At 61.7% G+C, this 15,489-nt stretch overlaps 2 protein-coding genes across 2 annotated transcripts; both read left to right on the forward strand.

The window, feature by feature from the left end:
* The first annotated feature begins 4,038 nt into the window (after nt 1-4,038).
* Nucleotides 4,039-6,047, forward strand: LIME1 (Lck interacting transmembrane adaptor 1). The gene is given in 6 exon segments (XM_036395437.1): nt 4,039-4,154; nt 4,637-4,685; nt 4,774-4,862; nt 5,017-5,245; nt 5,247-5,429; nt 5,661-6,047. Coding segments are annotated over 6 exon segments (1,053 nt in total).
* A 5,177-nt stretch (nt 6,048-11,224) lies between these two features.
* On the forward strand, nt 11,225-15,418 carry SLC2A4RG (SLC2A4 regulator). Its single transcript, XM_054516687.1, is given in 10 exon segments — nt 11,225-11,385; nt 11,958-12,125; nt 12,388-12,645; nt 13,496-13,605; nt 13,688-13,932; nt 14,294-14,394; nt 14,502-14,760; nt 15,028-15,078; nt 15,080-15,108; nt 15,190-15,418. Coding segments are annotated over 10 exon segments (1,494 nt in total). The 3' UTR covers nt 15,302-15,418.
* The last annotated feature ends 71 nt before the right edge of the window (nt 15,419-15,489 follow it).

The raw sequence follows: 15,489 nt of genomic DNA on the forward strand, positions 1-15,489 counted from the left end.
TGTTGGAAATGTGCGGGAAGCCCTGACTGGGACTTGCTGTGGGGTAAGAAATGAAATTCTCCAGGCTGGCCGGCGGAGAAAGAGCACGATTGGATCCCTGCACTCCACACTCACCAGATTTTGAGTTCCTGCAAGTAAGTGGTGGTGGCTTTCCTGCCTGGGAAATGAGGAATCTGCAGCTAAACTGGGGGGGAAATACCTTAAAACCCCCAAAGTATACAGCATTGTCAGAGATGCTCTTGGGGCTGGACAGACTGGACAGGTAGGATTCCTGCTCTGCCCTGCTCTGCTCTGGGAAGCCTCAGCTGGGCTCAGCTTTGTGAGTTGGGCTCCAAGCTGTGTCATTTCATACTTTGTGCTCTGTAGCTGGGCTTGAGAGGGAAGAAAAGGTGATGGAGCTTGGCAAGGCTGCTGGGATCCCATGGCTGGAGTCTGGAGGCTGAGTGGGAGCCAATTGCTTTTGGGTGAATGAATTCAATTCAGAGGTGCATGGCATTGTGGAAATTTCCAGTTGTTTTGTGGGGAGGGGGACAGGAGTGTTGCTGGTGTGTGCAATGAGAAATGCTGTCTTCTGAAAACCTAAGATGATGTAGAAGTAGTGCATGTGTGGCAAAGGAAACCACTGTGGCAGGCAGATGGTTCTGGAGAAGACACATCTCCTTCATACAGCCATGCTGCAGTTTGGAATCTGGCTTCCCAAAACAGCAGCTCCGAGCTCTCTGCTGGTCTCCTGCTGTGGCTCAGCTCTGCAGAAAACCTCTTGAGATTATTCTTGCCTTAAAAGAGCATTTTTTTGCCCAAGTGAGTGTTCAGCAACCAGGAAAGGGCAGGAAGAAAGAAAAGTGCTGAAATGGGGTCAGCCTCGAGCAGAGCCCTGTGGTGTGGGCTGACAGTCACTCACCTGAAAGTTTTAAAGTTGTATTTTCTCAAAAGCCATTCCAGCATGTGAGCAGCGATCAGAACTGCAGCTAGAAGTCTGCATCCAAGTTTTCAGGCATTTGGGTCTGGCATTTAGAAGTATGGTTGGCACTTTCTAAATGAAAAGCCCCCAGAGGTATTTGACCATGAAATCTCATTACGGAGATAAGCAAAGTGGGTAAGATCTCATGCCTGCTTTTTTGAAATAGTCTTAAAATTCACTAATTGCACCCCATGGTCCAGAGCAGATTCAGTGTTGTGACTGACTGTAAACAGAGCTTTCACTTTTTGTAATTGAAAAGAAAGAAATCTATCTACTTCTGCTTCTTGGGCCTTTTTTGAAGCACAACTCCCTGGGGTATCTGAGCAGAGTTTGCTACAGCTGTGTGCACAGTTGTTGATGGAAATCAGCTCAAAATGTTCCTCTTGGTTTTGTGCAAATAGGCTTTGAGTAGCTTTGCAGACTTTTTTTCTTGCCACCCTGCACTGAAGACTGTGTGGTTTTATCTGGGGAGATGAATCAGAGGCCAGGCAGAATCATCACCAGCAGCACTTGGTTTTGCAGTGAATTTAATCTTGCTTTCAGGAAGCCCAGATGAGAAACTTGCACCTTTCATAGGACTCACAAAAAACTCCCACATCCTGGAGTAACAACCCATCTGCCTCGAGGGTGCCTGTGCTGGGGTGTCACACACAGAGGGGAGAGATCCCTGCTCGGAGGGCTGTGGGTGCTGTCACACGTACGCAACGGCCGTGACCGCCCTCGCCTTCAAAGCCACCGGGGCTGGGCTGGGCTGGCAGAGCCGGCGCCTTTGAAACGCCTCTGCTGAGCCCCGGGGAGCAGCCCCAGGGCAGGGAGATCGATAACTTTATCGGCACGAAATCCAGGTGTAGGTTGCAGAAGGTCTGGCTGAGAGTTTGCCTTGCAAACCTGCTCAGTCCTACCTGGGTGTCTTTAGTCAGGGGTTCTGCTCGCAAATCTGTGGTTCTGGGAGACCCAAGGTGTTGTCCCAAGAAGTGGCTTCTCCCAGTGGCTGCTGAGCCTGAGCACTGAGCAGGATGCACAGCACAGTTTCACTGCTCAGAAATCCTGGAGCAACCACCGACCTGCTCTACAGAAAATAGGCCAGAAGAATTTCTCTGCGTTCATTCCTACTCAAGGAAGTCTCTCCTTTCAATCTTCAAAATTCAGGGATGGAAAATCCCCCTGCTGTGGGATAAGCTGCCCCGTGTGTGCCTGCCTCAGCATGCTGAAAGCTCCCACCTCGATTCCAGCACTACACCAGCTCCTGGCCATCAAACCTCGCTAGAACTTTGTCTGCTCAACTCCAGAGCCTGCTCAGCTCTGCCCTGCTCCTGCAGCCCATGGTTCCATCCCTCTAATGAGCTGAACGAGCCCAGCGAGGAGCTCCAGGCTCTGTCTAACGCACCGGCCCTGTTGCAGGTAATCCCAATAATTAAAGTATGCTCAGACAGAAAAGCTGTGTTGTCTAATTAAAACGTTGGAAAGGGAACAGCCTCCCCTTCCCAGCTCTGATCTAAGCCAGTCTGTCCAGCCTGGTTAGTCCTTAAAACCTCTCTGTCTCACTTTCTGCCTTGAAATAATTGCTCTCCAGGGTTCATGCTTCAGTCAGGGCAGTTTCCAAAGGCATGGGAAGTTCTTAGATAAAAGGATGCTCACAGATAAAAGGGTGCTGCAAATGGGCAGAGACCTTCTGGTTATTGGGGTAAAAATGTGCCAGAGATGCTGTGTGACCCAAGGTGCAGGGGAGAGGGGAGCTCCTGTGGGCCTGCAGTTGCTTTTGAGATTTACACAAGGCAGGGTGGCTTCTCACCAGAGCTCATCTGGGCTTTGTCATCCGGATGAAGATATGCAAGAGGGTGAGTAAGAGGTGCTCAGCACATCCCTCAGGATCTCTGGGTTCCCATCTGTGCTGGTGGAAGCTGATCCTGCTCAGCTCTGCCCAGGGACCCCACTGCTGGCCCCATCTGGATCAGCTACCATGGCTTCTTGAAGCTGTGTTTTACTCCAGGAACTGCCTCCATCTCCTTTCAGATCAGGCATTCCTTGGGTGCTGCTGACAGGCCAGCCTTTTTCTGTAGAGCAGGGTGCACAGAGCTGAGCTGTGCAGAGCTGGGAGCCGCAGCCACCGCTGAAGGGGTGTCAGCTTTTGCCTTGGGTTTGCAGCGTGCTGGCAGCAGAGCAGGGATGGGGATGGCGGCATGGGAATGATGGGACAGAGGTCACCAAAAGCCTCCTGGGGAAGGAGGTGATCCTGACAGGCTGGGGAGCACCCGTGCTTTGTGTCAGGACACTCTCCTGCCCCTGCTACGGTTTGCAGGGGATGATTCTTGCCCTGAGGAAAGCACAGGGACAAGGGCTGGGTTTGGGCAAGGCACAGCTTTAGGCAGAGGAAAGGGGTGGGAAGATGGGGAGTTTTCTGCTCTGGTGTCACAGCAGAGAGTGACTGCAGACCTGGGGTTGTGGTGGCACAGGGAATGTGTGAATCCATTGCAGAAGGAGGGTGTCTGTGGTGTGTTCTGCTGAGGCCAGGGTATGAGGAGGCAGAGGAAGGAGATGCTGAAGGTCCCCTTGTTTCCAGGAAGTTGAGTCATACTGCCTGTCCTTTCTGGTCTCCCCCTTGCTCAGGATCGGTGTCACCCCCATCCCACAGCCTGGGTTGGTGTCCCAGGGTCCCCAGAAAGCACTCTGTCATTCCTAGGGTGCCTCCAAAGGGTTTTCAGGGCTCCTGGGCATTTCCTTTTCATCATTTCAGTGGCAAATTGTGAGCTTGAATCCCACTGGTTTTGTTGGATTGCTTTTTCTTCAAAAGGAACCAAAATCTGAAGTTTTCCCTGGTGGTGACAGAGCACCCCCTGCCAAGAGTCCACATGGGGCTGGGCACTGGAGGTGTTACAGTGACCCTGGGGACAGCAATTGCTGGCCAGAAAATGGGACACCTGGTGAAATGTCCCCATCCAGAGAGACCCCCGGCTGCAGGGGTCCCCTAAGCCCTGGGGGTCACCATTTCATGCCATGGTGAGCCCAGCAGCTCCAGGCTGAACTCCAGCTCGTGTTCTCTCTCCTCAGAGCTCAGTGGTGCTGCCAACAGCTCCTCCATGGCTGCAGCCAGCGGCGAGGGGACAGCAGGGACCCAGCTGCTGCCAGCTGGCACTGCCCTGGCCCTGCTCGGTGGCCTGGTCTACCTGGGCACCCTGTGTGCTGCCTGCAAACGGTACGTGCTGCCCACAGCTCCTCCCTTTCCCTCCTGGGGCTGGGTGGGGCTGGGGACCCCTCGGTGGCATTTGGTGGCTGCCTGTGGGGACTCTGTGTGCAGCCATCCTGAGCTGGGACCACGGGGCTGCTGCTCTGCTCACCCCAAACCCCCACCTGCGCCCCAGTGCAGCTCCACCTGGCTTGATCCTGCATCCCTGTGTGTCACAGCCCTCTGGAACAGCCTCTACTCCCAAAAAACCTCAGAGGAGCAGCCCAGAGAGGGCTGAGCTGAGAGCAGGAGGGGCAATGCCAAGGGTGGTGCCAGTGGTGCCCTGCACAGCTCAGTGGGGTGCAGGATGCAATTGTGGTGTCCCCAGCCAGCACAGAGCCTGCTGTGGGGCAGGGGAAGGATGTGGGGTCTGGGAGTGCCACACTGGGACACCTGCTCCTCACCCCTGGCTTTGCCATCTGCCTTGGGCTCAGCCCCGCTTCTCCCTGCAGGAAGGGCAGGAAGAAGGTGGCTCCGGACGGGGTGAAGCTCGTGGATGAGGTAAGAGCACATCTTGGGGGCAGGATCAGCCCTGGGGGTGCTCTGGGCTCCCAGCCCAGCCTGAGGGTGTCTGTCCCCCCCCGGGCAGGCCCTGCTCTGCCAGACACAGCTGCGGTCACTCAGCAAGTCGGACACGAAGCTGCACGAGCTGTACCGGGTGAAGGTCAGAGATGGTGAGTGCCCTGGAGCAGGGGGAGCCCGAGGGGCTGGTGGCCCTTGGCAGCTGCCTGCAGTCCCCAAGCTGCCTATCGTGTCACAGAGAGACATGTCACAGTGCTGGCACAGGGCTTGGTGCCTGTTGCATGCCCTCATTTCCTCTTCTCTCCCACAGTCAGCGTCCAGCCAGCCTGGATCTCCCAAGTCCCACGGCCTCTGGGGGTGAATCCCTGCACAGCTCTGGCCTCCTGCACCGTGAGCTGCCCCAGATCCCCGTCCCTGAGCCCCCGGCCACCTCCCCAGCCCCCGACCAGACCTACTCCAACCTGCTCTTCACCCCGCTGCGCAAACCAGCGCCAGACGCTGTCTATGAGTGCCTGGCAGTGGGGGAGGAGGGCACCCCTGGCGCCCCCCATGCCAGCTGGCACCCAGCTGTCCCCTCCACGGGCTGTGCACGGGGCAGCTGATTACGCCTGTGTCCATAAAGTGAAGAAGGTGGTGTCGGTGGAGGTGCAGGATGGGGCTGTGGCAGGACCCTCTGGAGCACAGCACGGCTGGGATGGCACAGGCAGTGCCCCTCATGCCAAGGTACAGCTCTGGGGGACAGCAGGGATGGGGCACATGGGGGGTGGGGGGTCATTCAATTCCCTCTCTCCTGGCTGTGCCCATGTGTGGAGCAGGGTATAAGTTAGGATCCACTGCCAGGATCCTCCTGGGGGGGCTGTCAGAAGATGGGGGGGGACAAAATCATGAGGGTACCCTGCAGTGGGCAGGGATTGCCCTCAAACCTCCACCCAAAAAAAAAATTTCTTTTTGCAGCTGGAGGAGATGTACTCGACAGTGTGCAAAGCCACCAAGAAGAAATCCCAGGTCCCTGCATCAACCCCGAGGGCTGTGAAGGAGGGGGAGTCTGGGTGGCTGCCCCCCTGCCAGCAGGAGGGGGCCCCAGCAGCCCCAGGTCCCCCTGACCCCTGTTATGAATCCATCAATGACAGAGCATGGACTGCTCAGGCCCGTGGCCCCGAGCCTGACTATGAGGCTGTGGACATGAACTGGAAGAAGGCAGCGAAACGGGACAAGCCAGGGAAGCCCTGTGTCCCTGAGAACCTCTATGAGAGTGTGGTGGATGTCTGGGCAGGGGGGTCCCAGAAAGGCTCTGCCCGGACAGCGGCCAATGGGCTGCAGGTTTACATCACCAACCTATAGCCCCCAGGAGCAGGGGCAGTGCCACAGGGGAGACCCACCTGGCTGGACACCACTGGGTGCCAAAGGGACAGGTGCCAGCAGCCCTGTGCCCACCAGAGCCCTGTGCCCTGCACTCACTCTCTGTATATATTTTCTGTTACTTTTCTATGAGTGTTGTTGTCCCATCTCAGCCCAGCTGGTGATGGTGGGATGTCCAAGGATGGGCATTTTGGAGGTGCTGGGTGGGACCCAGTGAGTCAGGGCTGGCACTGGCACCAAGATGGGAACAGGGTGGGGATCAGTCACGTTTTGGGGCAGGGGGGTGACGGGGCTGCAGCCAGCCCCATGCCTTGGGCTGCAGGATCAGACCCCATCAAGAGGTTTCTGCCATGCCTGAGGGTCTCTGTCCTCCTCACACTGCCTGGGGGAGACCAGGGCCCCCTCCAGCCCCCAGGAAGCCCTGAGAAGCTTTGCTCCCCCTCACACACAGAACGTCCCTTGTTATGGGGAGATGGGGTCAGCCCTGTGCCTTCAAGGAATCACAGAATATCCTGAGTTGGAAAGGACCCACAAGGGATCATTGAGTCCATCTCCTCACCCTGCACAGGATTACACAGAAATTTCCCTGGTGTGGGCTATGGGCTCTGCTCCATCCTCCATTCCCACCCTTTCAGACCCACGCAAGGGTGTCTCCATGGGTCACCATTAAAAGCCTGAGAGAAGGTTTACACTCTTAAACTGAGTCTAAATCTCTGGTTCTGGGCTCTCTTGCTGCTGCTGCTGGTGCAACTGGGGCTGAGAGAGCAGCTTTGAGCACGATGTGACAGTGAGTGCACCCACCCTGGATGGGTGGTTTGGCACCTCTGAAATGGGGACACACAGCCACCAAGAGCTGCTGTATGGGGTGATCTGTGCCAGAGCAGAGCCTCGCACAGGGCTGCGGTACAAACCAGGCTGTGTTTGCTCAGCATTTGCTTCCTTGCTCACCTCCCCATCCCTGCTGTGGGTCCTGCAGCCTCCGTGTGCCAAAAAAGCCTGGCTGAGCTGGATGTGTACCAGAGCTTAACCTTCCCTCCTCTCCTCCCCGGTGCAGTTGCACATCCGTGCCCCAAGGGACGCGGTGGCAGTGACGGTGTCCCTGTCACATGGCCAGCGGCTGCCTGACCTCGTGGCACGATGGCCTGGTGTGGCTGGAGCGGGGTGGAGCCCCAGCCCCCGTGCCGTGCCGTGCCGTGCCGTGCCAGGCTGTGCGGCAGGAAGCGCCGCGCCTCCCCTCAGCATCTGTGCCCCTGCACCGCGGCAGGTGAAGAGATTAAAACCGAAAACGCAGCGCTCAGCAAACCCCGCTGGAGGTGTCAGAGCTGGAGGCACCCCAGCTCGTCGTCAGCCCTGCTCTCGACGCCAAACCACAGCCGCCCTCGAGAGCTTCTCCCATCCCCCTGCGAGATGAGGGCGCTGATAGAGCGCGGCTGGTGCCGCTGCTGCCGCGCTCTTCCTGCTGCCAGGCTGCCTCAAGCACGCGTGGGCTCCCCCACGCTGCCCCGGCCGCATCCTGCCCCTGCTCCCCTTCCCCACCATCGCAGCACACGCGGCTGGGTCCCTCCTGCACCTCCTGAATCCCTGGGAGCTGTTTTGGGCTGTGCTGCCAGGCACAGGAGCATCATTTCCGTGCGGGATCAGTGGGGCTTCAATCCGGTCCCCGCGCTGCCCGTGGGGGTGTGGGGACCACGGTGCCACCTCCCTTGGGAAGGGCAGGCTCGGAATGGCACCAGGGAAGGGACAGATCCTGCTACGGAGGGGCTGAGGCGGCCAAATTTGGTCTCCAATTTCCCCCAGCAGCAGCAGAAGGTGTGCGAGACAGTGAGCAGGTGTGCAAGAGTGTGAGTGAGTGTGCGCGGGTGTGCAAGAGTGTGAGTGAGTGTGCGCGGGTGCGCTGAGCGGTGCCGTTCCCACAAAAGGGAGCGAGCAGGAGCCCGAGAGCGCCCAAGACGCTGAACGGGGCTGCAGGTCCTTAATCCTCCATGCATCACACACTGCACGATGTGACACGTGCACTGTGTGACACCCGCACTGTGTGACACCCGCACTGTGTGACACCCACACCGTGTGACACCCGCACTGTGTGACACCTGCACTGTGTGACACCCACACTTTGTGACACCCGCACCGTGTGACACCCACACTTTGTGACACCCGCACCGTGTGACACCTGCACGGTGTGACACCCGCACCGTGTGACACCCGCACTGTGTGACACGTGCACTGTGTGACTCCTGCACTGTGTGACACCCACACTTTGTGACACCCGCACTGTGTGACACCTGCACGGTGTGACACCCACACTTTGTGACACCCGCACTGTGTGACACCTGCACTGTGTGACACCCACACTTTGTGACACCCACACTTTGTGACACCCGCACTGTGTGACACCCGCACTGTGTGACACCTGCACTGTTTGACACCCACACTTTGTGACACCCGCACTGTGTGACACCTGCACTGTGTGACACCTGCACTGTGTGACACCCGCACTGTGTGACACCTGCACTTTGTGACACCCGCACCGTGTGACACCTGCACTGTGTGACACCCACACTTTGTGACACCCGCACCGTGTGACACCTGCACTGTGTGACACCCACACTTTGTGACACCCGCACGGTGTGACACCCGCACTGTGTGACACCTGCACTGTGTGACACCCGCACCATGTGACACATGCACTGTGTGACACCCGCACTGTGTGACACCTGCACTGTGTGACACCCGCACTTTGTGACACCCGCACCGTGTGACACCCGCACCGTGTGACACCTGCACTGTGTGACACCCGCACTGTGTGACACCTGCACCGTGTGACACCCACACTTTGTGACACCCACACTTTGTGACACCCGCACCGTGTGACACCTGCACGGCGCTGCAGGGCGCTCTGTGCCATAAGGACCCACACCTCCATGTCTCTGCACCCCGCAGGGCTCCACAGCCCGCGCAGTTCTGTGTCTGTCCGACAGCACAGGGCTCTCCACCAAACCCGCCCCCCGGCCGAGCAGCTCCGCACCCCGCCTAGCTCCCCCCATCCCTGCAGCTCACCCCCGTGTGGCCCCGTCCCCCGGCAGCCCCGCAGCCCCAGCGGGCAGCCAGGGGGACACGGGCAGGGCGGGCACGGCCGCGATCCCTCTGCACGACCCCCTGTGCGAGGGGCATCCGTGCAGTCTGCAGCCAAACCCCGGCAAGGGCACCCGGGTACCACGGGGGCATCTCCCAGGGATGGTGATTCCTGAGGGAGTCCTGTGCAGGGCCAGCAGTTGGACTGAATGATCCTTGCACGGCCTTTCCAACTCAGGAGGTGCCATGACCACGTTTTAAATTTGGGATGCCCCCGTGCCGAGCCCCCCTGCCCGGGCCGGGGGTGGGGCTGGTGGCACCCTGTGCGAGGGTGGGCGATGCTCGTGGAGTTGCACAACACCGAGCGGAGCTGCCGGAGCCTCCAGCTCTGCGCTTCGGCCGCCGTTAACCATTAAACCAGAGCGGGGGCGGCCGCGGAGCCTCCCCCGGGCCCCACCGGCTCCTGCGGGGCTGCGCTAGCGGGGGCTGCGGGATCGGACACCCCAGGGACGGGGCAGATGGGGAATAAAGGTTGCTGCGGCTGTGCTCCCCCTCCCGTCCTGGTTTAGGGGCCCCGGGGGTGTCCCGGTTCCCGGTTGATCCCCCGTTCCCGTGACAGGGACACCCCGCGGGCGGCCGTGCCGGGGTGGCACCGGGCGCTTGGCCGGGTTCGGGGGGGTTTTCCCGGTTTGTTGCTTTTTTCACTCCTAGGAAAACACTCGGGGTTGGCGCCTCCAGCCCCACCTCCAGCAGAACGGGGAACGGGGGGGTGGCCGAGCGCCCCAGGATCCAGGCTGGGAACGTCCCCTCCCCAGGCAGGGGATCCCGGGGTGCCACCCCAGCAACCCCGCAGCCCCCGAGCCGCGGGAATCGGCCGTGCCAGGCGGCCCGGGGCTGCTGGGGGACAGGCGGGGGGGGACAGGCGGGGGCCGTCATCCGGGACAGCCGCACGGACTCTGTCCCGGCCTTCAGGGCTGCTCGGTCCAGCAGGGGCAGGACCCGGCGGCGCCTCGGAGCCGCCCCGCGGGTTTTGGGGCAGGTGAGGGGCAGAACGCGGGTGGGCACCAGCCGAGCCCCCCAAACACCCGTGCACCCCAAAACCCTCCGCACCCCATGTGTCACATGGATCCCACAGACCCCCTGCCCTACAGGTCCCCCAAGCCAGCCCAGGCACCCAGGGCACCCCAGTGCACCCCAGAACCCCTGCACCCGACGCACCGCAAGCTTCCGTGCACCCAGGACATTCCATGCATCCCACATGCCCAGGGCAGCCCACGCTCCCCATGGAGCCCACGCACCCCAAGCGTACCCCCCCACGCCTCTCAGCACCCCAAGAACCTCCTGCACTCCTCACACCCAGCCCCGCCATTCTGGGGGGTTTGGCAGTGATTTCTCGTGGTGGGCAGGACTGACGGTGGAATTAGGGACTTCTTTCCAACTTCTTTCCTACTGGGAACGGCGCACACACCCCAAAAGTCCAGACCACACCCCCTTTCTAGCAGAAGGTGACTATAACTTTTGGGGAAGCCCTAGAGCTGGTGGGGGAGCCCTACAGGCGAGTTATAGGGGATTTAAAACTTCGGAGAGAACTTTGAGGGAAACCTACAAGTTTAGGGGAGTATAACTTTGTGAGGAGCTCTGCAACGTTTGAAGAACCCCTGTAACTTATCGGCAGCCCTATAATTTGGCGGGGGTCATCACTTTGGAGCGAATCCCCCAAATTTTAACGCTGCGTGTTTCACCCGGGTAAGTCCGCAGGAGCCATTGGGAGTTTTGCGGGATGCTCGCGGTGACGGCATCCCCGCGTTTATTTGGGCAGCACCCAGAATCCCGAGCCGTAACAACAAAACCGCAACTTTCAGGGGTCCTCTGCGACTTTTGGGGAGCCCCGCGAGTTTGGCGGGAAAAGGAGGGGGTGACTTGAGGGCGGCCCCGGGGGTGCCGGCGTGGACTCATTGGTGAGCGGGGGTGACCCGGGCGGCCTGGCGGAGGTGGGGTGGGGTTGTTTTGGGGGGGGGGGGGGGTGTTTTGTTTTTTGGGGGGGTCCCGCGGGCAGCGCGCGCGGCAGGAGGGCGGGGCGCGCGAAGATGGCCGCTGCCGGCGGGGGCGTGGCGCGGCCGGCCGGGGGGGCGCGGCCGGCTGGCGAGGGCGGGGGCGTGGCCGCCGCGAGCGAAGTGGCAGCGGACCTCGGCCAATCAGCGGCGCGGAGAGCGGCGGCCGCGTTCCAGCCCGCGCGCTCCGGCCAATGGCGAGGCGCTCGGGGGGCGTGGCCCTGCCGGCGCCGACACCGGGGCCGCGCGCGGCGGAGCGCGCTCCCCCCGCCGGGCCGCGGCCGCTCCGCGCATGGACCCCCCGCGCCCGCCCGCGGTCCTAATGCCCGCCCGCCGCCGCCGCCGCCCGCCGCCGCCGACCGCGCCGCCCGCCGCCCGCGCCGACCCCGCCAAGGTACCGGGGGGGGCGGCGGCGAAGACCGGGGTGGGATCCGGGGGAGGCGGCGGGGGGGCGGTGACAGCTGACAGCGGCCCGCCCGAAACTTTCCCCGCCGGTAAAATGGCGCCGCGATGGGATAAACTTTGGGGGGCGGGAAGTGGGGGGGTTGTTGCGGCGGGGCGCGGAGGGGGGGGGGGGGTGGGTCACAGCAGCCGCGCCCCCGGCGGGATCGTCTCGCCTGGATCGCAGCGCTTTGGGATCTTCCCGGGATCTCCCGCCGCGGGGACCCGCCCGGCCCCGCCCCAGGGAGAGCGGCCGGGATCCGCTTGGTGCAGGATCCGCTTGGAGCGGGATCCGATTGGTGCTGGATCCCGTGGGATCTCCCCGGAGCGGGATCCGCTCGGTGCCGGAGCCCGGGCAGCGGGTGCCGGTGTCGGGCTGGCCTGGCGGGCACGAGTGCGCTCCCAGCGCTGGGATAGCCGCTGGATCCCGGGTGATCCGCTCAGAGCGGGAAAAACTTGGGGTGTGGATCCACAAGGTGCAGATCTACACCGGCATGTGGGATGTAGGTGCTGCCACCTTAGAGCTGCGTTGCCAGGAGGGTGTCAGGTCCTGGCCCTCTGGAGATCCCTGCTGGATCCCTGCTGATGCTCAGCCAGTGGGTGATGGTGCTGGCAGCGGCATCACAGGGGCATCTGGAGAGTGCTCAGGAACTCCTAGCTGGATCCCACTGCGACCTGGCGGGATCCACTTGGGATTTACCCCAGGGGGAGTGGCTGTCAGGGTCCCACCACAGCCCTGCCCGGAGGCGCTGATCCAGCTCCTCAAACCCAGCTCCCCAAAACCCAGCTCCCCATCCCACCGAGGCCGTGGGGATCCTTGCGGACCCCAGTGCTCGGGGGGATCCCTGCTGCCCGCTGCCGTGTCTCCCGCAGGCTCCGCTGGGACCCGAGGGCTGGCTGGGGGAGCCGCCGTCGCGCCAGGAGGAGGAGGCCGTGCTGCGGGCGCTGGACGCGGGGCTGGAGCGCTGCCTGGCGCTGCACTCGGCCGTGCAGTGCATCCCCGTGCCCCGGCACAGGTAGGGACACCGTGCAGTGCATCCCCGTGCCCCGGCACAGGTAGGGACACCGTGCAGTGCATCCCCGTGCCCCGGCACAGGTAGGGACACCGTGCAGTGCATCCCCGTGCCCCGGCACAGGCAGGGACACCGTGCAGTGCATCCCCGTGCCCCGGCACAGGCAGGGACACCGGCACGGCTGACACCCGCCCGCCGGCGCCGGGATTCTTTCTGCAGGAGGACTTTGGCCGCTGTTGGCCATGCCAGGATCCCCGTGGTGAGAGGCTGTCCCGCTGTGGCAGCTCCGGGGACTCCCAGCTGGGAGCATCACCAGGTTATCCGTTTGCAAAATGCTTTTGGGTGCTCTTGACCTCTTGTTTTTTTTTAATCTAAATTTTTTTATAGTTTTTTCCCACCTCAAGGAGCTGTTTGGCCTTAGGCAAGCCATCCCTGTGTCTCTAGGCAGGATGCAGCTGCCAGTACCCTCTGGCACAGTGCTGCCCACAGTCATGGAGGGTTGCCCCTGCATGCCACAGGCAGTGGCATTTTGGCAGCTTGCCTGCACTGCTGCCTGTGCCATGCCTGGGGGAGTTCCAGCCAGCTGCTGGATGATCCCTGGAGGGATCAGCATCATCTCGGGATGCTGCAGGGTGTGGGGCACCTGTGGGTGCCTTTCCACCTGGTGATGCCACCAACACGGTGGGGCCACTGAGACCTTGTGCCACCCCTGTACCCCCACACAAACCACCCTGGAGTGGGTGCAGGCCACTGTGGGTGGGAGGTCCTGGCACCTCAGTGGGGGAGGGAAAGTAACAGAGGGTCCCAGGGGGCCTGTCCATCCTGACACAGCCCCCTGTGCTCTTGCTGGCAGGAAGCTCTCGGGCAAGGCAGGCATTGATGAGGTGATGGCAGCTGCGGTGCTCACCAGCCTCTCCGCCAGCCCCCTGGTGCTCGGGCACCCACCGGCCACTCATGCCACAGGTAAGAGCATGTCCCTGTCCCCCCATCCCTGGACGTGTGTCCCACAGCAGGACCTGACCTTCCTCTTCCTCCTCCCCACCAGAGCCTGGCAGTGAGGTCTGGAAGGAGGCTCCTGCCATGTCCTCCAGCTGCAGCAGCAGCAGCAACACCAGCGGGGACTGGAGCTGGGACCCCTCCAGCGACCGATCCACCCCCTCCACCCCCTCACCCCCCCTCTCCAGCCACGTCCCCAGCACCTTCCTGCCTGGCCCACTCCCAGATGAGGGCCCTGATGAGCCCGACGGCACCCACTTCGTCTTTGGAGAGCCCACCCCACGGAAGAGGAAGGTGGGATGAAGCTGGGGATGATGATGGGGGTGAAGCTGGGTTTTGGGGATAGTAAGGATGGAGATGAAGAAGAGGATGAGGTTAAGGATGGGCATGACAGTTGGGATGAGTTTGGGAATGGGGAGAGTGAGGATGGAGATGAGAATGAGGATGACATTTGGGGTGGGAATGAAGAGGATGAGGTTGGAGATAGGGATGAGAGCTGAGATGAGTTTGGGGATGTGGGTGATGATGGGGGTAAGGTTGGGGATGAAAATGAGGATGGTATTTGTGCTGGGATGACAGTGGGGCTGGAGATGAGGCTGGGCATGAGGATGAGGACAGGGGATGGGGCTGCCAGCCTGACACCTCTCTCCTGCAGAACTCCACCAAGGTGATGTTCAAGTGCTTGTGGAAGAGCTGCGGCAAAGTCCTCAGCAGCTCCTCAGGGATGCAGAAGCACATCCGAACCATGCACCTTGGGTAAGCACATGGGGTACCCCCGGTCACCCCCAGACCCTCTGGTACCCCCTGCAGGGTCCTGCAGTGCTGGGGGACAGTGTCCCAGCCAGCCTCTGCTCTCCCCGCAGCCGGAAAGCCGACCTGGAGCAGAGCGATGGCGAGGAGGATTTCTACTACACGGAGCTGGACGTGGACATGGAGGCGCTGACTGACGGGCTCTCCAGCCTCACCCCGGTGTCTCCCACCTCCTCGGTGCCTCCTGCCTTCCCCGGCCCCGAGGCTCCTCTGCCGCCGGCCCTGCCCATCCTCGAGCTGGCCCTGGCCTCCCCCTGCAGCCCCCCGGGGCCCCCCGGCCGCTGCCATGTCCACACCGACCACGCGTACCAGGTGGGGGGACAGGGATGGACTGGGGACAGGGATGGGGGAGAGGGGTGGAGTGGGGACAGGGATGGGGGAGAGGGATGGACTGGGGACAGGGATGGAGGGGGACAGGGATGGGAGACAGGGATGGAGGGGGACAGGGATGGGGCACAGGGATGGAGGTAGGGACAGCAATGAAGTGAGCACAAGAATGGAGGTAGGGAGGGGATGGAGGTGGGGCTGCTGCACTCCCTCATCACCTTGTCTGATGAGATTTGTGTCCTCTCTCTCCAGGGCTGCCGGACCCCCCCGCGGCCACCCGTGTCCCCCACTGTCCCCACCCCTGCCACCACCCAAGCCACCGGCCGTGCCCAGGTGAGCCATTGCTATCATGCCCCACGCCGTCCCCTCTCCCCCGCGTGTGTCCCTGGTTGTGACTTGTCCCTGTGCCCGCAGGCGGCCGCGGGGCGAGGCCAAGAAGTGCCGCAAGGTGTACGGCATGGAGCACCGGGAGATGTGGTGCACGGCGTGCCGCTGGAAGAAGGCGTGCCAGCGCTTCCTCGACTGACGGAGCCCCGCCGCTCCCTCCTTCTTGCACATTTTGCACTCGAGGTGCCTTCGCGCCCCCCCCGGCCGCGCCCCGGACTCAGGGAACGGCCCCCCGAAAGCTTTATGCACACACACAGCCCCCCCTGCCACGGAGCTTGTCCCCCCTGCCTTGTTTTCCCTTTGAAAATAAGCTAAATCCATCGATCC

The sequence above is a fragment of the Molothrus ater genome, chromosome 17 (assembly GCF_012460135.2).
Source record: "Molothrus ater isolate BHLD 08-10-18 breed brown headed cowbird chromosome 17, BPBGC_Mater_1.1, whole genome shotgun sequence".
NCBI classification, from domain to species: Eukaryota; Metazoa; Chordata; class Aves; order Passeriformes; family Icteridae; genus Molothrus; species Molothrus ater.